At 43.7% G+C, this 25,510-nt stretch overlaps 1 protein-coding gene across 1 annotated transcript in view; it reads left to right on the top strand.

Annotated features, from left to right (window-relative positions):
• Positions 1-2,392: 2,392 nt before the first annotated feature.
• The window catches only part of GRIN3A (glutamate ionotropic receptor NMDA type subunit 3A), a 168,303-nt gene continuing 145,185 nt past the window's right edge, over positions 2,393-25,510 (top strand). The window contains exon 1 of the mRNA XM_042455849.1: positions 2,393-3,219. Within this exon, the coding sequence (XP_042311783.1) occupies positions 2,530-3,219 (690 nt within the window). The 5' untranslated portion in view covers positions 2,393-2,529. The remainder of the gene's footprint in view (positions 3,220-25,510) is intronic.

Here is a 25,510-nt window from a genome sequence, read left to right as displayed (position 1 = left end):
GGCAAAATGGGGTTGGACTGGATGGCCCTTGCAGTCTCTTCCAATTCTATGATTCTATGATTCTATGACAACAACCTAATAATCCAATCCTGTACATATCTTCTCATAAGTAAGTCCCACTGCGTTCAGTGGGACTTTCTCCCGGGGAAGTAGCTATGGATGCCTTCAATATTACCTTTAGTCACTTTGACATTGTTCTTTCATCTTGTTTGTATGTTTAGAGATTTTATAATTTCAGATCATAGACCTATTTCCTCAACACACACATGCAGGTTGTTGGACTGCAACCCCATCAGCCCCAAATCAGCACATGGCAAGGGGTTATGAGCACTGCAGAGTGGCAGAGTGGTTTGAGTTTTGGACTCCAACCCTGGAGACCAGGGTCCGATTCTCAGCTCAGTCACGAAATCTCCTGGGTGACCGTGGATAGGTCACATGCTCTCAGCCTCAAAGGAAAGCAATGGCAAACCTCCTCTGAACACATCTAGAACATACCTGAGGGTCACCATCAGTCTCAAATAGGACTTGAAGGCACACAACAACAGCAACAGTGCAACAACTACAGGAGGGTAACAATTCAAAGCCATAGCTATGTTGGTCTGGAAAACCAGTATGCGGAGGGACCGTGTGTAGCACAAGCTGACCATCCCTTTGCTAAGCAGAGGGCATTGTTGCTTGTTGCTAACTTGGATGGACCCCGGATCATGGAAACCCTGTGGATGAGACATCTCCAAGACCCCCTGTCCTCCACTGCTCTGCTCAGGTCCTGCAAATTCGTCTCTATGACCTCCCTGACTGCATCTCTCTATCTGCCCTGAGGTCCTCCTTTCTTTCTCCAACCATTTCCCTTTCCTAGCATTACAGTCTCTCTCAATGGGTCCTTCTTTTTCATGATGCAGCCACAGTAGGAAAGCCTCAGTTTGACCAGAGGGCAAGTGGTCCTAGAGCAATACATACAAATATATCTCTCAATAGTATCCAAAACAACATGAAGCAAACCATTGATGGGAAAAGGGAAGGTTTTAACCTTCTACTGAAAGGACAGCAGGGAGCAGCAGTAGTAACAAGACCATTACAGAGTGAAGTCAAAGGCTTTCAGGGCCGGCATCCACAGTTTTCTGTGGGTTTTTCAGGCTATGTGGACATGTTCTAGAATGAGTTATTCCTGACATTTTGCCAGCATCATCTCTGAAGATGCCAGCCACAGATGCTGGAGAAATGTCAGGAATAAACCCTTCTAGAACATGGCCACATAGCCCGAAAAAAACACAAAAACTATCATTACAGAGCATTGGGACCACCACCACGAAAACCCTGCTTTTTAAGGAAGCGAACGAAGCCTCCCTAAGAATGGGGTTTTCTTAGATTATTTTCCTTGTCTGAACAGAAGATGACCTAACTCATCTTGGTTTTTGGGTTGTTTCAGGCTTGATCTGTCCAAGGAACAACTGGCTTCTCTTCTTGAGAGTATCCTCAGCCCTCATCCCAAGCGCCGCGAAACCTGCAATGGCTTTCCTTTCTGTCCCCTTTCTGAACTGGCATCCGCATCATCCGCACTCCGCGAAACGCTTGTGGGGCGGTCTTCCCCATCTTCTCCCTCAAGGCTGAAGGAGGCGAGGTCTCTCTGCGGTGCCTCCCCTCTTCTTTTCCTCTGTCTGCCCAGAGGAGGAAGGCAGAGAGAGAGAGGGAAGGAAGGGGGGGAGAGAGAAGTCGTCGAAGATTGAATTTCCACTAGAAAGAGGCGTGGTGGAGGCAAATTTCTCGAAACAACCTGCCTCCAGAGACGCCTCCGAGCCTCCCCCTCCCTCCTGGGTGGACTACACTTCCCATCATCCCCAAAGCAGGGGCTCCGTCCCGCTCCGGCCGCTACCTGCTGCTGCTCTTGGCCAGTCGTCAGTGGGAGTTTAGCGCAGCCAAGCGACCGAGCGGAGCCGCCGTTCCCGACGACGGGCGGCGAAGAGGAGGAGGAGGAGGAGGAGGAGGAGGAGGAGGAGGAAAAGAGGAGGAACAGCAGCAGCCAGGAGGAGGAGGAGGAGGAGGACAGCTCGCTCCTCCAGCCGCCCGACTTGGAGAAGAAAGAAAGAAAGAAAGAAAGAGAAAGAAAGAAAGAACGAAAGAAGGAAGTGTTTGGAAGGCGATGAGGCAACCTTGGGCGCTGGGGTCCTTGCTCCTGCTGCCTTCCTCGGGGCACTTTCCCCTATCCGCCATGGTTCCTCTCCTCCCCTCGCCCCCCAAGGGAAGACTCTGCCCCCCGAGGAAGGGCTCCGGCCTCCCTCCCGGCCTGGAAGGGCTCTCCCTCGGCTGAGCCCCTCTTGGGAGGGAGGGAGGGTGGCGCCCAGGCGTCGGGAGAAGGGCAGGCAGGGCTCCTGCTTCTCCTTCTCCTTCTTCGGTTGCTTTCCCTTCTTCTTCTTCTCCTCCTCCTTCTCCTCCTCTGGGGCTGGCTCGGCCTTGGCCCCTCGGATGGCTGGCGGCGGCGGGGGCTGAGGGGCGTCGGGGAAGTCCTCCTCCTCCTCCTGCTCGCCTCCCGGGATGTGGAGACGGAGCCTCTGGTGGGTGCTGAGCCGGCTCGCCCTGCTGCTCCTGCCGCCCTGCGCCCTGGTCCTGGCCCGGGCGCCCCTCTCCGCCTGCCACCCGCAGCCCTGCCAGATCCTCCGGCGCATCGGGCACACCGTCCGCATCGGGGCCGCCCAGCTCCAGCCCTGGACCCCTGCCTCCGCCACCATTGCCCTCCGGGGATCCCCACGGGAGAATGAGGGAGCCCAGGGCCCCAGGGACTGGCAAGGGGGAAGGACGATGGGCCTCGGGAAGCTGAGGAGCCGCTTTGAAGGCAAAGGGGACCGGGAGCCGGCGCTGCTCCTGCCCCGGGAGGCTCTGCTGCAAGCGGTGGAGCGCCTGAACGGCCTCGAGGGCCTCCTGCCCTACAACCTCTCCCTGGAGGTGGTGATGGCCATCGAGGCCGGGTTGGGAGACCTGCCTCTCTTGCCCTTCTCCTCCTCCTCGGCCGGGGTTGCCGCTGCTTCTTCTTCTTCTTCCCCCGGGAGCAAGGACCCGGCCTCCTTCTTGCAAAGCGTCTGCCACACGGTGGTGGTCCAGGGGGTCTCTGCCCTCCTCGCCTTCCCCCAGAGCCGGAGCGAGATGCTGGAGGTGGACCTGGTGGCCGGCGCCCTCCACATCCCGGCCATCAGCATCGTCCTCCAGGAGTTCCCTCGGAAGAGCCAGGTAAGGAAGGGGCTCTCGCTCGGGGGGGGGGGGGGGGGGGGGGGGGGGGGGGGCCGGCGCGGGGAAGGGGGCAGGGGAGGGGAGGGGAGGGGAGGGAGAGGGGGCACGGAGAGGCTATGCATAGGGAAGTTCGGAGTCAGCACCAAGGACCAAGCACAGCACCACATATAGCCCCATGGGTTCAGCACCAAAGGGTTCATCACCCAGCACAGCACCAAAAGGTTTAGCACCATGGATAGGACCATGGGTTCGGCACCGAAGGGTCAGCACCCCAAGGGTTCAGTATGAAAGACAGAACTCAATGGGTTCAGCACCACGGACAGCAACAGAGCTCCAGCACCAAGTGGTCGTCCCCCTCCCCCAGAGTTCAGCACCATGGATGGCGCATGGCTCAGCGCCAAAGGGTCACCACCCCTAGAGTTCAGCATCAAGGATAGCACCAAAAAGGTTGAGCCCCGTGGGTTAGCACCAAAGGGTCAGCACCCCAAGGATTCAGTATGAAAGATAGCACTCAATGGGTTCAGCACCATGGCTTCAGCACCAGATGCTTGGAGGGGGCAAAGTTCAGCACCATGGATAACACATGGTTCAGCACCAAAGAGTCACCACCCCTAGAGTTCAGTATCAAGCATAGCACCAAGGGATTCAGCAACAAGGATAGCACCAAAAGGGAAGAGGGCCATGGATTAGCACCAAAGGGTCAGTACTCCAAGGATTCAGTATGGAACATAGGATCCAATGGGTTCAGCACCATGGTTTCACCATCAAAGGGTCCTCACCCCTTCCCAGGGTTCAGCACCATGGATAGGACCTAGGGATTCAGCACCAAGGATAGCACCAAAGGGTTTGGGTGCAGGAATAATATGAAAGGCTTCAGCAACAAGGACAGCGCACAGAGGAGGCGGACTGCCCGCTGCCCATGCCACCAGCAGACTCCCTCTCACTCTGTTTCTTTCCTGCCCTTAGCTGTGCTGAATTGCCAGACTTTGGCTCTTTTCTGTCCCTTTACAGAATATTTCCTTCCCTTGGCAAAAACCACCCAGGTCCAAGGTGAACAGTTCTTCCTTGACTAATGGCATAAAATAAAGGATTGGGCAGTTAAGATGCCATTTGCCTAAATACCTGCTAGGCACCCAAGTCCCTGTCTGATCGTGGAAGCTAAGCAAAGCCAGCCCTAGTTGGTACTTGGATGCCAACTGCCAACGAACACCAGGTGCTGGAGACTATGTATTTGTATTTCTATTTATTTATTTTTCTATGCCACCTTTCTCCCTGAAAGAGACCCAAGGCAGATAAAATTGTTTAAAAGATTTTACAATGAAAAAAAATCAAAATTAATTACCCCAAAACAGATAAAATGACATAAACACACAGTTTTTAAAAGCATATCCTGAGCACACACCCCATGTAAAAGGCTCTCTGATACAATATTTATTTATTTATTTATTTATTTGGAGTATTTATATCCCACTCTTCAGCCACTAAGGCTCTCAGAGCAGAGCGGCATACAAATGGTTAATTAGACATCTCCCTGCCCTCAGGCTTACAATCTAAAAAGACATGACACAAAAGGAGAAGGAAATGGCAGTGGGGAAGAGGACCCTTCTTGAATAAAAATCTCTTTGCCTGTTGGTGAAAGGAAAAGAGTGATGTGGCCAGCCCAACATGGAAGGGGGGTCCAGAGGATGGTGAGAGGAACTGAGAACAAGGCTCTCTCTCATGTCCTCACCAAGTAACTCTGTGATGGTGGGACTAAGAGAAGGAGCTGGCAAAAACACCTCTGATAATCCCTTGCCTAAGAAAACCCTATGAAGTTAATGGAGCCACTGTAAGTCAACAGGCAATTGGAAGGCACATACACATGCAGTTAAAATACAAAGGAATCCTGTAGCACCGTTGAGACTGGGAGAAAGAAGTTTACAACATACATTTTGGTAGCCTCTATTAAAGGGCATAGTTCCAAAGAGCCTAGAAACAGGCAGACACATAAGTAGTTAGAGAAGTTTTCCAACACTATAAAAAGCCTGCTGGGTGATTTCAGTGGTGCTCAGATATTCTGGGTGGATTTCCACCAAATTTAAAGAAGCCAAAACACACAGGCAAACCAACAAGCTACAGGCAATCAGGATCGTCTTAAACTTTTCCCTGAACGTCTTTTCTTGATGGAGACTCTTCTGTAGTAAAACTGTCACATATCTTGTTTTCTATTCTTGTCCATGGCTTCTGTTCCATGTTCGCCAAATAATGTAAGCTTCCTGTGGAGGAAAAGCAGTGTTGATCTGCCTCAACATTAGTGTATATTTGAACACTGCAGATATGCTTTCCTGTGTCGCTGCGTAAAACACACACACAGGTGGATGAGAGAAGTATTGGAGGAACTTAACTATTTGTTGGTTGTTTTTCTGGTTATATTATTTTTTTGCTAATCATAATAACATAACAATATGATCAGTAAGAACAATCAGTTTTAATTCTACAGTACATTTCAACACTCAAGATATCAGGTGCATCTCATTGAGCTAAAGTGACTTCCAGGTATCCTCTAGAAGAAGAAGAAGAAAAATCTTATTTCTTTTCTTTGCATTTCAAATCTGGGATTGGGTGATCTAACCAGTCACAGATCAGCGATTCGACTCATATGCCTTGAGTGCATGGAAGTGTAATGAGAGCTGACTTATAGTTTATGGGGGGAAATTCATTTTCTTCTTCATTTAGCTGACTGAGGGTCACTTTCTTAAATGTAAAAAGTCAAGGCAGAGTCAGGAAAAAAGGCAAGTTCTCCCCAGATGGAGAACTGGATAAAGAGGAATGCTGCAAACCTACACCTTTTTACATGGAGTAATTTAATTTAGTGGGATGTTGTTCCAATGTAAACATGCAGAGGTTTTGGATGAACTTTATTCACTCCAAGACATAGCGTGAGTAGGAGGGAGGGAACATTAATGCATGAAGGCTATGATCTTAATCACGTTAGAGATTAAGTCCCCGCTGGATGCTTACAGTTGTGTTGTGAGCCATTGGTAAGCTTTCACATATACTGATTTTATAGAAGCATAGCACAGGAAGTGACATCAAAGGGTATCTAGTCCAGCCCTCTGGCAATAGAGAAAATCTACTATGCCAGCATTATTGACAGATGGATGTGCAGCTTCCTATTTAAAACATCTGATAACAGAAAATCTACCACCTTCTGAGGCAGCCTGCTCTAAAACAGGTTATATGGCCATTTTCCAATTTCTAGTCAAAATCTAATTTCTTATAGTTGAACCTATTCTATTCTAGGAGAAGAGAAAAAAAAATAGTTGCCCCATTTTCTATGTCAAAGTCCTTCCACTATATGAAATTTGCCATTATATCAGCTCTCAACTGTTTCTTCACCAGTCCTGTCAAACTTTCCTCATTGGGCTCACTCATTGGGCTCGCTCTCTGGGCCTATTATCAGTTTTGACAACCTGTTCTGAACATGTTCCAGTTGGTCATTTTTTTCTATAACGCTAATGTCCATAACTAATGCTACAGGTGAGACTTTATATGTGTCTCCAGGTCGCAATCCCATGAATGTCATAGGATTTCCTTAGGCAATTTCCTTAGTCAGATGTGGTTTTGCCAGTTCCTTCCTCTGAAAAATGCCCTGCAGCACTTAATGGTCTCCCATCCAATTACTAATCAGAGCTGATCCTTCCAAGATCAGACAATATCTGGTGCCTTATGTTATTTAAGCAAGTGAGTCTTTAGAGAGTGGCATAATGACTACTTATTCTATGAGCATTCTGCTTCTGTTGGTGGAGTCTAGAATTGCATTAGCCTTTTCAACTGCTGCCTCTCACTGCTGGCTCGAGTTTACTTTCATCTCCACTGAAATGTATAGTGTTAGCATTGGCACAGTTCTTCATTCAAAATAATCTTCAATCCCTTCTTGTCTTCCAAAATATTAATGACCACTCCCTGATTGATATCCTCTGAAAATTTGACTCCTCTTCCCTTTCACCCAAATCAGTTGTAAAGAGGTTTAACCACATGGGGTCCAGGACAAAACCTTGTGATACCCATTCTTCACTCTTTTTTTCTGATTTTGAAATCATCACAACTGTTTTATATTTTTCTGCAATATCATAGATTTCCAGATTCTGATTTTTTTGGAGGGAAGGGAATATATGTGGCAGATTTCACACTTTTGGTAGCCCTGTACAAAGTGGGTGAGAAACCTCCTGCGCTTAGGCCTAGTCTGACCCAAGCTCCTTCCGTTCCCCAAGCTCCATGCCTGGACACTATGATTAGAAGAATTCCCATTCTTTTCTTCTATTGCTATTCCATAATTCCCCTGTTTGCTGCTTTGCACAGACAAATCCCACTATCACCACTAATCACTGACCAGAAATAATCACAGAGGAACTCTAAGTGGCCCATATTCTAAGCTAGTGCTTGGAGAAGATAACTGAGTCGGGGCTTCAGGAATCATCTGGCTCCTGTAAGTGATGCTTGAGAAAAGTTTGCTTCTCCCCTTCCTTCCTCATTCTGGAAAGAGGGAGGAACCAAAACAGAGGTCCTTGGTCAAAGCATGATCTGGAGAAACTCCAGTCTGTACTTTAGCTTGAGACCCATCATCCAGTCTTTGGAGGTGATGAAGGTAAGATCTGACCCCCCAGATCCCAAAGAGTCACCAGACCTGCTGTGCATCTTGTGAACTACCAAGCTAAATGCAGCTCATGAGTCATGTACTGCAACATACTAGATCCTTGTCCCTCAGCCGTGTGTTGGTGGTGTGTTGCAAGTGATGAAGCTTATCTACAAGCTGAACAAGCTTCATCAGTACAGTTAGAGATTTTGAACTGAACTAAACAATTGTAGCAAATATCTGTGTTGGTTGTGGTGAACTGAAGTGGAAGAAATCTGAGTAAGAGTGAGTGGAGGAAAAAAAGGCTTTCTCTCTAGATCATACTGGATTATGTCTCAGCTGATGTGTAGAAGGACTTTCTTTGTAAAGTGGTCTTCCCAAAGCTGGATTCCTACAGACCACAACTCTCAGAATTTTTGTCCATTGGTGATAATGGCTGGGGATGGTAGGAGTTGAAGTCCAAAACATCTGGGTTGTACTAGTTATGGAAAATTGTTGCTGAGTCTGTATTTGTTACCTTGAGCCTTCTTTTTATTTCTGTGTTGTAGAACTGCACAATGAAGCCCCAATTTGGTTTAAAGGTGAATTCACACAATTTGGACCAGATCCATCCAGATTCAGGCATCAATCCAAATCAAAATTCAGAAATCCAAATCTCAGTATTGCCCACTGATTTTCACTGAAAAACAAAAACAACAATAACTTTTTCGGAGTTTCTTTTTAAACAAACTTACCCAAGGGGCTTAATCCTGCCAAATTTCAGACATTGGCTGATTCCCTATGTTGAACTCCATCAAAGGAAAAGAAAGAAGAAAACCATATGTTAATTCCCTCATTTTCTGACTTCATCTGTGCCAGAAGTGGGCAGAAGGTACAATGAGATCTCCTGGTAGATACCTGGATGATTTATGGTAGGCCACCAAGGATTTCTTATGTGCAAAGAGTTATTATCTTAAACACAGGTGATATGGTAAACTCTGTCAAATACACCCAAAACTGGGGGGATCCCTACATTTATCATCTCAAGTAGATGCGATGGCCAGTAGTGCTTGGTATCAGCTTCGGCTGATACGCCAACTACGTCCCTGTCTGGACCGAGAGGACCTAGAAAAGGTAGTACATGCACTGGTAACCTCTCATTTGGATTTCTGCAATGTGCTCTACATGGGGCTACCTTTGTATCAGGTTCGGAAACTTCAATTGATTCAAAATGCAGCAGCCAGGTTCATCACGGGACAGCGAGGTCTGACCATATAACACCTGTTTTAAAATCTTTACACTGGCTGCCAATTTGTTTCCGGTCCCAGTACAAAGTGTTGGTTATCACCTTTAAAGCCCTAAATGGCTTGGGCCCGGGTTATTGAGGGAACGCCTCTCCCTGCATAATCCTCCCCGCACTCTCAGGACTACAGGAAAACTCTTACTCAATCACCCTAAGGTGAGATTGGCAACTACTCAACAAAGGGCCTTTACGGCAGTAGCGCCTTCTCTGTGGAATGCCTTACCTGAAGGGATCCGCCTTAGTGGAACAGTAGAAGCCTTTAAAAAGGCATTAAAAACCCACCTCTTCCTCAGGGACCTAGCCAGGGGGGGGATCTTGGGGTCCTGACCTCCCCCCTTCCATTAGAAAAATGAATGGTGTGTGCTGCTGCGCTGCCGCGCCCAAGCCCCATTATAATGGTGGCACTTAGTCTGGACCCCCCCTTCCTAAAATCCTGGCTACGTCCCTGTCTTCCTACAAGCCTACCCTCCCAATTCCTTCTAAGATTATCTTTCCCCTATTGACTCTGACGTATTGATATTCATGATTTTAACATTATTACTGTATGTTTTTAACTATGCTTTTGGATTTAATTCGTTTTAATGTATATTTTTAATATGTGAATTGTGGTACTGTTTTTACTGACTGTCTTTACTGACACTTGTACACCGCTTTGATCTTGGGAAAAGCGGTTAATAAATAAACAATTTATTATTTAAATTTATTATTATTTATTCTTAAAGACACACTGCACTTGAATGACCATCTATAGTGTTTCCATTTTCAGTATGTGTCTGCTGGGTGTCAAAAATAGGTCATACTAGTGTTCTGGGCTGTACCATTTTTAAACTGTAGTTGGAAGCAGCATTTTTAATGCTTCCTGTAGATGGATGGATGAATGGATGGATAGATAGATAGATAGATAGATAGATAGATAGATGGAAAGAAGGAAAGAAAGAAAGATCTTTCTCCAGTGAACTTGCATGTGGAATGCCAATCTTCAAGAAAGTGCCACTTAGCTACAGTCAATGAAATTTTACATAATAATAAATAAATAAATAAAATATTTATTTATAGCCCGCCTTTCCTCAGATCAAGGCGGGTTACAAAAAGAGTCATTATAAGATAAAAACACAGTAAATATACATTAAAATAGCAATCACCAAATACAATCAATGCAATCAACAATATGAAATGAGTTGTTTAATGGGTGGAGGCACATTAGCAATTCTCTAATGTACTACAGTCTAAGATGTTATTACTTCATTTCACCAGTGAGTAAGAACTTCAGACTTGCTTCCTTAATAGTAACCATAGATGAGGTCATTCAATATTATAACAGTATGATTAGCAATGGGAAAGAATCTGAGTCATGTGGGAATTGAGCTGTGCCACATTGGCCGTTGTTTATATGAAATGTTTATGGCTGAAGTTAATTGCATCCATGGCAGAGATCCCCCTTCTTTCTTGAGCTTAGACTTGGTTATGATTGGCCTCAATTGCTGGAGGTGTCCTTCATGAGTATCTTCCCCAACCCTGCCCCCTTGGATGAGTTGAACTACACCTCCCATCCTTCTAAGCCCTACCAACTGGCGATGTGGGAGTTATGATCCAAGTCAACAGAGGCTCTGAGTAGTGGTGATTTATATCCCATTTTTAAAACATCAGGGTATAAACAGAACTTTACATCCCTTGAGAAATACATATATTCTTTAAATTCTTATCACATCCCTGCTCAGCCACCCATGCCTAATACTTTCATCCACATGCCACTGAATGGTTCTTCTGTAGTCTGTCCCATTTCAACTTCTTAGAAGCAAGCCATTCTTCAGCCCTTGGTAGCCCATGAAAAAAATTATCTGTGCCACTATCCTCACATCTTGAGAGCATTCTTTTACAATGTTGTGTTTGTTTTTCCCCCAAATGCCCAGTACCTTTGATCACCACCTTTTTAACAGCTTTATCAAGAATGATACCTTCCAGAGCTATAGAGCAATTTAAAGTCCCAGAAGTCATTGCTATTTTTAGGAACTGTCTTCTGGAACTATAAAATGACCCTGATCTTATTTAATAGAACTACATTTCCCAACAAAGTTATTATTTGGGGTGTATCTTTCTTCTTACAACAAAGCATTTGTAACCTACAATAGGAGAATACAGACAAAATGTTGATGCATTGGAACTAACATTGCTCAAGCTGTTTATTTCATGATAGCAGGTCATGAGGCTAGATTGGTTTGCAGTTTCTTGGTTCTGCTGCATTCTTCTCTGTTTATTACTTGCTTTCCATCTACTATTGCAGAGAAGACATTTATTGGATTCTTGTCCTACAGAGCAAGGAAGCAAGGAGGTAAACCTGAGTTTTGGAGGGATGCCATCATGACGCCTCATGCATAGAAGCAAATGGCACACAGACAAGTCAAGGTGGACCCCAAACCAGACAAATTCTGAGGGCAACTGAAGCAAAAGATCCTACAAGAATCCCTCCCAACCCCAGCAGCTTAAAAAGAAATACGTAATCCCTTTTTAAGTAACTAACAATATGACACCTGCTCTGCTTAATGGTAGAGCACATCCCACCTCTCCTTGTCTAATGGTAGGACCTGACCTGCTTCCATATTTCATTTGAGATGAAATCATCAGGCTGCTTGTTAACAGATACAGAAGTGGACATTGCAAAAAATGCAACAGTCTTCCTGTGCAATGAGATAATCTGAGGACATCAGACAAAATGCTGACTTAGGCCAGTACCAGTGAAAGAAACTATAACAGCATCAAATTGTAAGGAGCGACCTGATGTGGTCAGATCTATTATCCTTTTAGGTGAGCACTGCCTTCTTTGACTTGTTCTACATTTTATGGTCTGAAGAAAGGTCCTTTCTCAGTTTTAATATCTGAGGTGCTTGTCAACCAGACCTCCCATGGAAAGAGTCTGGGACTTTACATTTGAAAGACTCCTGCTCTACTACTGAGCAGTATCAGGACTCCTTTGCTAAGAACATGAAAGTACCTAATGAGCTAAAGATCTGGATGAAAGACGTCTGGGACATTTGGGTGGAATAGGGGCAGGCAACCAAGATAAGCAAAGTTGAAGTCTTACTGAATTGGACAGATTTAAGCATGCACTTAATTTTCCTGTTGTCTTTGAAAGGACGTGGAACTGTTTAAAATGATCATCCAAGCTCATCTTGCATTGTATTTATCAGCCCTCAAGACAAAGCTGTGCAAACTTCAGTCTTGTTGTCCCTGATGACATTTTATATATTGAAGGGCAAGGAATATGTTACACATTGATGGCTGGTGGCCTTCACGTCATAGGAGCAGAGGAACAAATTTCCAAGTTTTAGTCCAAATTTTCAAGTTGCTTTCCAAGATGCTTAACCTATTTGGGGGGGTAGGGATCAGCTTCTTGGACAGCAACTTTAAAGTTTGGATCAAAACACAAAACAGATTCAGTGCCCCACTGACATGGAAGCCACCAACCATTACTGATATTACATATAAATGCATTTAACAATCCCTCAGTGGGTTGAATGAAAAGCAGCCTTAACAGTCTGGAATAGAGAACAGAGGCAGAGACTGAGGGCCGAAGCACATGGGTTCTGCACAGAATAAGTCCTGAATTGTGAATAGTCTTTGAAAATGGTGTGGTTTTCAAAGACCTTCTTACAACGGAAAGAAAATTGAACAGGTTAATTGTTACTACCATTGATAATATCCCCATTCAGCTGAGGATGTTGTGCAGAAGTTTTCTTTCATTTGATACAACTCCCTAGCTGGAATGTTGGATGACATTTGTTTGTGGTGTACAAATTAGCTTTTTAAAAATCTGTCAATAAACCAAGAAAACTGCTGAAGGAGACAAGTACACACTATTAAATATGTACTAGAATAGTGTCATACATGGCAAACAACAGTCATGACCACCCCACCCACAACAGTTCAACCTCAGCAAGTGATGTTTCCTAGCTGAAATCAGTTTTTATACACATTCAAATAACTGTTTTGTTATTTTTTAAATGGAAGCACAGGACATACATTTGACATACATCATTGCTTAAGGAGCTCCAACTGAAAATAGTTGGGCTCAGGAATAGGTTGAACAGGAGAGTATCACAGCTATGCCTTGTCTCCTGATGCAGGAGAGCCTTGCAATCCTTGCTCTAAAGATGACAAATCTTTTGGAGGTTGTGAGTTTTTCAATAGGCTGCTTTGATGGAAACGTGGGGAAGATTTCTTCACATCCCCACCTCCTGCTGCTATTTCTTATTTATTCATGAATGGATATCCAACTTTTCAGTAAAAAAAAAAAAAAAAGAAGTTGCTCAGTGCAACTAACAATGATAAAGATTAACTTTTTAAAAAGAAATTTAAAACATAACAATGAAGGCCATGCCGAGCACTGAACTGGTTAGATCCCCTTCAACAGCTGACTAGCTTTTATACCAAACATCTGCCTGAGTAAAAATATCTATCAGAAGGACAACAGAGAGAAAACAAACTTAATGTCTCCCTCAGTAGGGAACTTCAGCAGGAGCAGCTATGAACAAGGTTCTCTCTTGCATCTTCACCAGACATAACCTCAATGACAGCTTGCATCAACAGAGTTTGGAAATATTAGTGTTTGGACTGCAGCTCCCCAAATCCTCTAGCCAGTGGCCTTTCTGTCTAGGGGATTCTGGGAGCTGAAATCCAAAAAAAGTATTTTTTTCCAAGTTTTGTAATGTGGATCAATGAAGTTGTGAGCAAATTGTAACTGAAATTTTGAAGAGCAACAGGCTAGAAAGGCTGAGGTGTGGAAAGCCCTCTCCATAAGATGGGGAAAAACCCAAAGATGTTCTCTGTTGTTTGTTTATTTGTTTGTGTAGCTGACACCCACCAGTAACAAATTGGAAAATAGCAGACAATAATGAGACATAATAATAATAATAATAATAATAATAATAATAATAATAATAATTTATTTGTATCCCACGTCTCCCTGTGGATCAAGGCGGGTCACAGCAAAATTCAAATACAATATACAATCAAAACAATCACTCAAACTCCCAACCCTCCAACTCAAACTCCCAACCCTCCAAACTCCCCCCCCCCTTCACAATAAAATACCACATTAAACAATAACAAAGGATTAAAAAAGTATTAGGAGAGGGCTAATTTAGGGCGGCCGAGATAGTCCTACTCTGGTAGGGGTCAGTCTGGAAAAGCCTGCCTGTCTTTTTAAAGGTGTCTAGAGATATAATGAGACAGATCTCCTCCAGCAGATCATTCCAAAGTTTTGGAGCGGCAGCTGAGAAGGTCCTCTGGGAAGTCGCAACCAGACTGGTCTTCTTTGGCTGCAATAAGTTCTTGCCAGAGGATATGGGTGTGCGGGAAGGATTGTATGGGAGGAAGAGCTCCTACATGTACACTGGATCCAAGCCATGTAGGGCTTAAAATGGCAAATATGAAAGAGCTATGTACAAAGAAACTGTGGCACCAACACATTGTATCGTGCTTGGGAGCTAATAAAATGGAGGGTATGCTGCAGAGCTTTAGTTTTAGACTGGTGCCAATGCAGCAACCTATGCCCTTTCTCACCACTGGTTATGCTAGTTGTGGTTGCAGTCCTATAGGGTCTGGAGGGCTGCATGAGTCCCACTGGAGGGCTGCATGAGTCCCACCACTGCTTTTAGCCCATTCTCTATCCTGCTCCCTGACAAGGCACTGATTCCAGCTGACATCCAGGGAGCAGGTATTTCTTCTTTTGATGCTGGCACCTCCTGACAAGAACTTAGTAAGAGTGCTCAGCAGTGACAGCAGCAAAAGTCATCTTTGAATTTAATTGCCAGCAAACCTGTAGATCAAACCTAGGCAGAGCGAGGTAATGTATAGCTGTGACATTTATTTTCCCAGTTGGATGGCATGGAGATGTGCTGGGGAAGTTTTTCAATTCAGTGTGTTTCTTTTTGTTAGACAGTGTGCTCAGAGCAGAGTGGAGAAGCAACTGAACAAAGGTGGCCTGCCTGAGCAATCTTCAATCAGAAATATACAAGTCATGGGCAGATGAATGGAGCCTTATCAATGTTTGCATATACTTCATTGAGTCCAGCTCAGTGGGGAAAAGTGTGTAGGAGAATGTGGTTGGATTCCAGATGTTTGATATAAATATTATTCTTCCAATGGTGGCTGATAACTCCCATGTTGTTGTTATTGCTGTTGTTGTGTGCCTTCAAGTTATTTCCAACATGACAACCCTAAGGTGAACCTATCATGGGGTTTTCTTGGCAAGATTTGTTCGAACGAAGTTTGCCATTGCCTTCCCCTGAGGCTGAGAGCATGTGACTTGCCCAACATTATCCAGTGAGTTTCGTGGCCAAACTGGGGATCAAACCCTGGTCTCCAAAGTCATAGTCTAGCACTCAAAGCACTATGGCATGCATGTAAATGGAGTTCTAAATCTATTCCAGGGTTTAGGTGCTATCTGAGGTGCGGAACACCTCCCAGAAAATGGCTTCAGCACCTTAGATCTCTCCTTTAAATTTGGGACTATAACCCAGGGTAGATTCATTGCCCCACTAACATAGGCTTCTCTCAGTCTGCCATGGTCGCTAACCCACATACACAGCAGGCTCATGGGAGATGGAAGTTCTATTGCTGGGTGAACTAAACTGTTGAGTATACTAATTCAGGCAAGGAACTGGCTAAATGAATCAGTGCTCTATTTTGCGCACAGAACTGTTTGGACACATAGACATTGATTAATAGTTATTTTTACTTATCCTACCTCTCCTCCAATGGCTCTCCTCCATCACACTTTATCTGCACAACAACGCTGCAAAGTAGAGATAGGCCCAGGTCTCAGGTCAATCCATTAGTGTCATGGCTCAGGGAGAATTAACCTAGATATCCTATGTCTGCCTGTAACACTCTAACCTCTTTACCAGGGGTGAGAATCATGTCTGCACATCCCAGCAAGACCATCTAGTATAAACAGCAGTGAGGAATGCTGGGAGATGTAGTCCAAAAGCATCTGGAGGGCTTTGTGATTTCCACATGTGTACTATTCAATAGAAGTTAGCATATCAGGGAGAAGGAGTCTAGCCTAGTTTTCTGTCCAGTGTGGGAGTATTACTTGTAAAGTGTGGAGTGATTGTTGTTCCAATTCAACATGGTGAAACCCTGATTCATTTCCTCATTTACAAATCTGAAGTGTTACAGTCTCACAAGAGCCTGAAGGTCTGCAGCAGAAGCCTGTAGTTCCCACCCCTGTGTTAAAAGATTTCATTTGGTGTATTGATTAAATGGAAGTCCTTTTTATTTTAAGATTGTAAAAAGAGACTACTATCTTTAAAATAAATGGACTTCCATTTGAGAGCTAGAATGGCATAGTGATTTAAGCACTGGAGACCAGGGTTCAATGCCAAGCTCAGCCATGAAACCCACTGGGTAACTTTGGGCAAGTCACACTCTCTCAGCCTCAGGGCAATGGCAAACCTCTGAAAAAATCTTGCCAAGAAAACTTCATGATAGGTTCATTTTAGGATTGGCATAAATTGGAAATAATTTGAAACAACACAACAACAACAGATTGTATTTAAATAAAAAATCAATGGGAGAGAGGGAGGAGTGCCTCTGTGTGTGCAAGTTCACATAATGCAATACAACTTATGCTAAATGAGTAGCAGTATAGGTTTTCTAGCAGCAGATGGGTCAGGAGCTTCAGGTGCCCTTTTAGACGTTTGACCATCACCATTAGAGGAAGCAGGATAAATTATGCAGAAGAGTCAACCATGTGTAAGTGTGTGGTAGAATATGATTGTTATATGGGTCATGAAACTCAGTTTGCATTCTCCCCTTCCCCACCCCTTTTGATGTACATCCCTGGCTGTAATGTTTCAAAACTGACCATCAAGGGACAGTGGGAAATGACAGCAAAGTATTTTTCAGCCCTATGTAGATTTTTTTTCCCTACCTGATGACACTATGAAAACCATAGCAGCCATAAGAAGGCTATAAGTCTATGCAGGATTGCCTGGAAGAAAGTCCCATTGAGGTATGCATCTGAGCAGATATGCTTAAACTTGCACCAAAAGTAGGTATTCAGCCAAGGAGAAAAATGTAGATTAAAAATGTTTTCAAAGAGTATTCTGGACTCATGTAAACCTAGAAGATAACAGGGCCCTGGCAGAATGGAATAATCTGATATGACTGTCTGATTTCCTACTGTACCCACTCTCCATAAGATTTATTCAGTAATGTCTGTTGACAATAAATCCAAACATTGTTATTACTAAGGAAAGGCTGCTTTCTTCCTGACGTCCATTTGGAAAGAATAAATCATAACTCGGAACAAATGCTGCAATTTGAAGCAATCGTTTAGCAAAGGCGGTCTGGATTTTCCTTGATAATAGTGCTCATTGCTTGCCGATTTGACAAGTAATTGTTTTGGAGAGAGAGGAGTTTGCAACTGACAGTCAAGCAGCAGCTGGGATTTCTCTACCTATACGCATACATATGCAATGGACAGTTTCATCTCTAGAATGCTAATATCTCTTTTTGCCATACACAAAAAATTGCAAGTACAAGAGAGAAAACTACACAGGAGATTATACTGAAAACAATATTAAGACTGCAGTTTAATTCTTGTACTTGGCAGAAAGCTCAGCAGAATTTAATGGTACTTACTTCTGAGTGAGAATGCTTTGCTGGAGATCTAAAGTATAGATTAGGTCACATTACTATTACACAAGCTATTGTGTCACATTTACCAGCTTTCCTCAACCCTCTCTGGTTGTGCTGGAATATAATGCCCACCCTTAGACTTGCTAGATTAGTAGCATCCCAGGCCCTGAGATTTCAAGACTGGGGCAGCTAATACTGATGTCATTAAGCATGATACATGAAGCATCAACTACAGTTGCTCTGAGTATGTAATTCAGTTACATAAAAAGTAAGTTTAACAAAGGAGAATATACCCATACACTTTTCAAGACAATGCTTTCATTCTAAGACTCACTCTAAGGACTGGAGAAGGTGGGTCAGGCTTTGACACTCAAGACCCAGCTTCAAGATCTGGGAATCCTGTCAACCATCCCCAATAGCTATATGGGTGGGCATGATCGTGAAAGTAATCTGACCTCTCTGGAGGATGACTAACATATATATGCTCCAGTTAGAGCAGCATCCAAACATTACATGAGCAGAAAATGATATTGGTTTAGTCCCTGTCTTATACAGGTGACCTCTGAAGTTACGTCAAATGAACACAAAAAGCGACTCCATTTGGCACCCTGGAAAGGGCATGATGGCTGCAGCACTGCAGCTTGAAGGCACTCTTTTGGTGCTGTGTCGTGTGGATGCAGCACCAGAGGAGTGCAGTGTCCTTTTAATTGTGTCTTAAACCTTTTTTATATTTTAATGCTAGCTTTTTGTATCTTAATTGCACCATTGCTTGCCAGCCCAAGTGCCCATTTGGAAAGCAGAAAGACAGCATAAAAATATATCACACACACACACACCCCTATATTTCACAGATGAAAACTGGAACACTTGTTGCCAAGCAAAATCAGAGTGTGCTCAAGGTGTTAAATGTTATTAATGAAGGAATACCTCTAAGCTAGGAGAGGCTGCAGTAGTTTGCTTTTGTCAGAGTCTACTGGGAAGGATAAGATTGAGGGGCTGTGAAGACAGTCCCAAAGGGGTGGCCTCTAGCCGCCCCTTTTACAGCCAGACTTGGAGCCACAGCAACCACACACCACAGCCCCAATCTGGCCTTTCCAGGGTGTGAAAAGGAGCCACAAAAAGCAACTCCTTTTTGCACCCTGAAAAGGGTGCAAGAGCTGTGGCAATATGGCATTATGGTGCTCCTTTGGAGCTGCATCGTGTGGATGCAGTGCCAGAGGAGTGCCATGATGGTACACACCATGTGGTGCAGTGTGTGACATCACACCACCCTGGGGGCAGAGCTGGGTCATGCATCATATGAACGCTATACCCTGACTCCATCCCCAACCTGGCCTTTAAGGCTAGTCTGCAGAGGGCCTCTGACCCTACCTCTCTTCTCCTCCCTTCTGAGTCAATTGAGTGCAAAGTACTTTGGAATCAGTCTGCAGCAAGTGAAGTCAGCTGATGACAAAAGGGGGAAATGGGAACAAGAAATAGAAGCAGGACATTTTAAAAGAAGCTGAAAAAGCTGAAAAAGAATTAATTGGGATTGTCTCTGACAAATCAGGACAGTTGGAGGGTATAAAAGATGAGTGTATGAATAAATAATAACAGACTTATTGCTGATAGATATGCAAGATAAAACTGTTTGGCCTATCCCCACTTCCATTTCCTCTTCTAAATTGAAAAAACAAAAACAAACCTAAACCTTAGGTAAGTTACTTTTTTTGACGACAACTTCTGGAATCTCCAAATCAGCATAGATAGTAGTCCCCCAAAGCAATTTTTTCTAAACTCTGGGGGGAAAACAAATATTCCCCAATGTTGTATAGATTCTGGTTGCTTTGGCACTGAAAATGTAACTTTTGCAAGATAAGTTAACAGGGTCATTTTATTATAAAGAACCATGATTTGGCTTTAAAATGCAATTTCTTTCTAGGTTAACAAATAGATGAAACTGGACCTTTCATAACTGAAGTCAAGTGTTCGTAGGTTTTGCTGTTTATTTGGAGGCAGTAATGGATTTTTTTCACCTTCATTTATGAGATAGCTATTATCCCTTCCCTTCCAGGTATCATATCCCCTCATTTTTCAGTTTTGCAATGCACCCAGCAAGGAATAGCCAGATGCCTGGAAGCTAACCAACAAGTCTCCAATAATTCATATAGCCTTCCAGTTATGATTAAGCACCTACTCATTTACATTATATAGACTTGGTCTTCCAACATCTCAGCTATTAGATTTTTTTAAAAAAAGAACTGGCAAGCTAGTTAGTACAGAAGGTACTTTTTTCCCTTACAAGAAACTAAGCTTTATTTGGGCAGCAGAAAAGTACACTTGGGTTGACTACATTTTAAATGTAGGCACTGTGCCTTGGTTATATGTAAATCACTGATAGATACTGTTTTGGCCTCTGATGAACGTATGAACATGTTTCTCTTCCACCATTTTGACATGGGGGTTTTCAGAACAGTTTAGAAGTTTGTTTGCTGGGAAGCAATCTTCAGACTAAACCCAATTGGTAGTGTCACCTAGACTAGATCCATTGAATCAAAGACAATCTGCATTCAGGAAATCATTCATTGGGTGTACGCCAATCAGTGGATCTACTAGTAAATGGGTTTAGCTCTTTATTTCTTTTCTTTTTAAAAGTTGAATATTTCTTGCCCTCCTTTTTTGGAGGTATGCAATTTTGGCCAGGATCCAGAGTTACAGTGGCGGGATACAAACCGCCGCTTTGCGGCGTTCCCCCGCCAGCGCCATTTGCTCCACGAGGGAGCCGCAGCATCCAAACCGCGCGGCTCCCGCGCGGAGCAAAAAAGAAGCTCCATTTCGGAGCTTCTTTCTGCGGCGCAGGGATGACGTAGCGAAGCGGCAAGGGCGCATTCGCTACGTCATTAGCGCCGCGACACGTCTGGACGCTATGCGTCCAGTACGTAAAGATGGCGCCGGCCATGTAGAAGGGCCGGCGCCATCTTGTACGTATTGTATACGTACTAGGGTTAGGGGGGTGCGGAAGCACCGCCCCTTCCTAACCCTAGTACGTATACAATACGTACTATATGGCGGTGTGTATCCCGCCAGTGAGACAGTTTCACTGTCATAGCTCTCGGTAGCTTCTCAGTGTGACTCCCCTCAAAACCTACCTTAGAAGCTAGGTAGCTACACCAATATAGGATTTGCAAGGTGTTGGGGAGCCTATAAGGCCAATGCTTATTGCAAAACACCTCACTTCTGGGAGAGGACTGTAAGTTTCCTCATTCAATGCCCTTTCCCCTAGCACCTTGCTAATCTCCATCTTGCTGTCTCTGTCTAGTTTCTAAGATAGGTATTTGGGGACACTCTTGGTCATTGCATTGATACAATGGCTGTAAATGTGAATTCCAATATTTATGATGTTATTACAATTCTCGCCCCCCCCCCCCCCCCGCCTGCATCTGTGGTTTGCAAGATTATTTTGGCAAAAGTAAATACTGTACATGTCTTTTAGCTTTCCCCCAGCAATAAAAATGAACAAAAAGTGTTCATTTTCAAATTATGCAGAAATAAATGGACACAATTCAGATGCCTAAATTTGAAAAATGTGCACAAGCACACTTTTGTCTATGGGGATAAACTAGACAAAATGTGTATTTTAAGTCAAATGTATATGTTTAAAAGTACATATATTGTGAAAAAAATTATTCTAAAATGCATAGACATTTTCATGTGACTCCCTCCCCTCACCCCACCCACACATATGAATTCTTGCAATCCAATACAAAAACATATGGGGAAACTTAGAGAAAAGCAACAACACGGAGTCAAAGATTTTCACATTCCCACTGAAAACATAAACAGCTAAAATGTGTATGGAGCTGCTATTTTACTGCTCTGGCTGCCTCCTGTTGCATTCTGGGATTTGCAGTTTAAGGAGGGGGCATTTAGGCGGGGTACAGACCGCTGCTTTGCGGCGGTCTGCCGCCGCCGCCAGCTAGTCCGTGGCAGAGCCGGAGCCTCCATACGGCGCGGCTCCCCTGCGGACTGAAAAAGAAGCTCCAAAATGGAGCTTCTTTTTCCGTCGCGTTTGCGCCGTAGCGACGCGCCAGGGGCGCACTCGCTACGTCACAAGCGACGCGACGCGTATGGACGCTCAGCGTCCGATACGCAAAGATGGCGCCGGCCATGTAGAAGGGCCGGTGCCATCTTGTACGGACAGAGTCCGTACTAGGCCCAGGGGCGTCTATAAGAGACACCCCTTTTTTAAAATGGGACGTCCTCCAGACGTCCCAAAGGGCAATATAGAAAGCCCCTTAGAATTCTCAGCCAGAGAGTTCTTAGGCCTCACTGAACTACAAACCCCAAAATGCAACAGGAGGCAGCCAGAGCAGTCAAAGTGGAATAGCAGCACTGTAAAAGTGTAGTACGGTAATGTGGTACGAAAGTAAGAAAATTTATAGGGGTATTGACCATGCATCAATAGTCAACAAAATTAAAGATACACCTCACTGTGGCATCTTTATTAGGCCAGCCAAAATGTATTTTGCTTTTTTTTTATAGCAGGCAGGTCTCTTCATCAGGCAAGGATAATAAAAATCATATGGGGGAAGCAAAAGACGTAAGAGATTACCGCACCCAGTTTTTATTCCCGCGCTAGGCACAGGATGTAAATACTCAGGGACAGATTCTATTGCATAGCCCCATCCCCAGACAGTATTCATCCTGTACCCGATCTGGGCTTCTCCCAGACCTTTTAAAGAATGGGATTTTCCCATGCTTTAAAAGGTCCAGGAGAATCCTGGATCAGGTATGGGATGAATACTGCCTGGGGACAGGGCTATGCATTTACATCCCGCACCTAGCAGAGAAATAAAAGACAGATGTTGTTTAAGATAGTCTTAAGGGTGAGTTCATGTCACTAGAAGCCACAGCCCTTATTAGCCTTTAGGGAACTTAAAACAAAGGCAGTAAAAGAAATGCAATAACATTTTCCTTTTCTATTAGGAGAATCAGAGTAATTCCCTTTGAGATCTGGGACTGTATCTGCCTTGTTGCAGCCAAAAGCCAATTTGCAGGCAATACGCAGCTGATCTTTTAACAAGTTTTTGCACTTTCAGACCTGGAAAGGAATTTAGATGGTGTAACCTGGTCCAACCAGGTTTTAATAGTGATCCTTGTTTATATAATTCTATTGTGCCCATACCCTGACAGAGAATGTTCTGGGTCCTTTATAATTGGTTGTAAGGATACTTTAATATGGTGATCTACTGCCCAATTTAGAGCCAACAAAGAACCAGAAAGCTTATTTTGAGGTGGGGGGGTGGGACAAACTAAGGCACAATTTGTCACAGGGAACTGCAGTCCAACAACATCTGAAAGGCCTCATGTTAGCCTGCAGTTCATCATTAATTAAGGAAAGGGATGAAACTCATGGATAACAGATAATCTGTCTGGCTGCCCTATCCAACAGCCAGAATATTGCAGTTTGAAGAAAGACACAGATCATGATATTTACCTGATGCTGCCTGGGTTAATGTTAATAGTTGTATTTGTGATTTTGATTGATATAGAAATGAAACTGATAGTGCCCACAAAACTTTAAAATTTGTTTCACATCAAACCAGCCATTCCTCCCGCCAAAAAAAAAAATGTTGACGTTGGATTATCAATTTGCAAGAAAATGTTTGGAATGTCATCCTATCGCTTCTCGGCCTTTTGGCTAAGATCAAGTGTAGGAATGTCATCCTGAGCCTATTTATCAGTTTGTCAATGTGCATTCTATATTAATGCGTGCATGTATAATTAATAAATCTAAAATAAAAGGCAGCAAAATAATGTATAGTACAAATGTTTTTAATTAAAAAAAAATAAACAATCAAGTTAAAGCATTATTTTAAATATTTTAAAATCTTTTAGAACATTCTAGCACACCCCATTAAGATAGCCATAGGTGTAGCGGTTTGAGTGTTGGACTTGGACTCTGAAGACCAGGGGTCAACTTCTCATTTTGCCTTGGAAACACAGCAGGTCAACTTGGGTGAGTCACATCCCCCTCAGCCCCTGAAAACCCTGTGGTAGTTTCACCTTGTCATTGTTAACTGCTCTTGAATTGACCCGAACTCATGGAGACCCTGTGTATGAGACATCTCCATAACCCCCAATCCTCCCCTGATCTCTGAGGCCTTGCAGTTTCTGGCCTGTGACCTCCCTGATTGAATCCAACCATCTGGCATGCAGTATTCCTCTCTTTCTACTAGCTTCTACCTTTCCTAGCATTATTGTTTTTTCCTAATGAATCATGCCTTCTCATGATGTGGCCATAGTACGACAGCCTCAGTTTCATCATCTTGGCTTCTCAGGAGATTTCAGGCTTGATCTGTTCTAGAATCCATTTGTTTGTCTTTTTGGCCATCCACAGTATCCTTAGCACTCTTCTGCAGCACCACATCTCAAATGAGTTGATTTTCTTTCAGTCAGCTTTCTTCATTATCCAGGTCTCGCATATGTACATAGTGATGGGGAATATAATAGCTTGGATGATCCTTACTTGAGTTTCAGAGTTATGACTCTACACATTAGGATCTCGTCTAGTTCTTTCATAGCTGCCCTTCCCATTCCCAGTCTTCTTCTGTAGTCCCCATTCTGATCAATATTTGATCCAAAGAATGAGAAATTTTAAATATTTTGATTTCCTTATCATCTAATTTGAATTCATTTAGATCCTGTTGTTGTTGTTGTTTTGTGCCTTCAAGTCGATTCCAACTTATGGTGACCCTGTCATGGGTTTAGTTCAGAGTGGGTTTGCCATGGCCTTCCCCTGAGGCTGAGAGTTCCCAGTGGGTTTATATGGCTAAGTTTGAATTTGAACCCTGGTATCCAGAGTCCAACACTCAAACAACTATGCCACACTGGCTCTTTATGTACCTCCTCCGTGGTCATTATTTTTATTTTCTTTATATTCAGCAGCACCACTTTCTCCTTTAACTTTCCTTAGTAATTGTTCCAGGTCTATGATGTTTCTGCTAGTATTATGGTATCATCTGTATATCTTAGATTGCTGATGTTCCTGCCTCGCATCTTCACTCCTCCTGCTCTTCTTATGATTTTCTCTTTTTTTCTTTTTGCATACAAGTTGAACAAATAGGGTAATAAAATGCAACCTTGCCCCAACCTTTTGCCAACTGGGAACCATTCTGTTTCTCTATATAAAATGTAGCCTCTTGTCCTAAGTTCAGATTTCTCATTAGGACTGTCAAATGTGGTAGCATTCCCTTGTCTTTAAGAGTGTTACATAAGACTGTTGGTTGTTACCTTTAAAGCATCACAAAGCTTGGGTCCTCTTTTATAATCCACCCCATACACTCAGGTGCTCTGGGAGACATTTACTTCAGTCAGCCAGGACTGGGTTGGCAACTGCCATCCAAAGGATCTTTTCTTCATCTCCCCTAGACTGTGGAACAACCTGCCAGAAGAGATTCAACACCTGAATACTCTGTCTGCATTAAAGACCAGTCTCTTTCAGTAGGCCTGTCCAGGTGATTTTCAAATTATTAATTTTAAATTATTAATTTTAAAATATGGACTGGTAGCTTTAATACATATTGGTCTCATATGTTATTTTAAACTGATATTGGGTGATTTTAACTGGTTATGTGTGTGTTTAAACTAACGTTATGTGTCATATTTTAACATTTTTGTTGTTCCTCATCTTGATCCACAGTTGTTGTTGTTGTTAGTAGTAGTGTAACAGAAATTTCAGGAAACTTAGATTTCTAGGTTTGGCAGATCAA

Source organism: Sceloporus undulatus, chromosome 2 (assembly GCF_019175285.1).
Source record: "Sceloporus undulatus isolate JIND9_A2432 ecotype Alabama chromosome 2, SceUnd_v1.1, whole genome shotgun sequence".
NCBI classification, from domain to species: domain Eukaryota; kingdom Metazoa; phylum Chordata; class Lepidosauria; order Squamata; family Phrynosomatidae; genus Sceloporus; species Sceloporus undulatus.
Note: the sequence above shows the minus strand (reverse complement) of the source record. Positions and strands in the feature narration are given on the sequence as shown.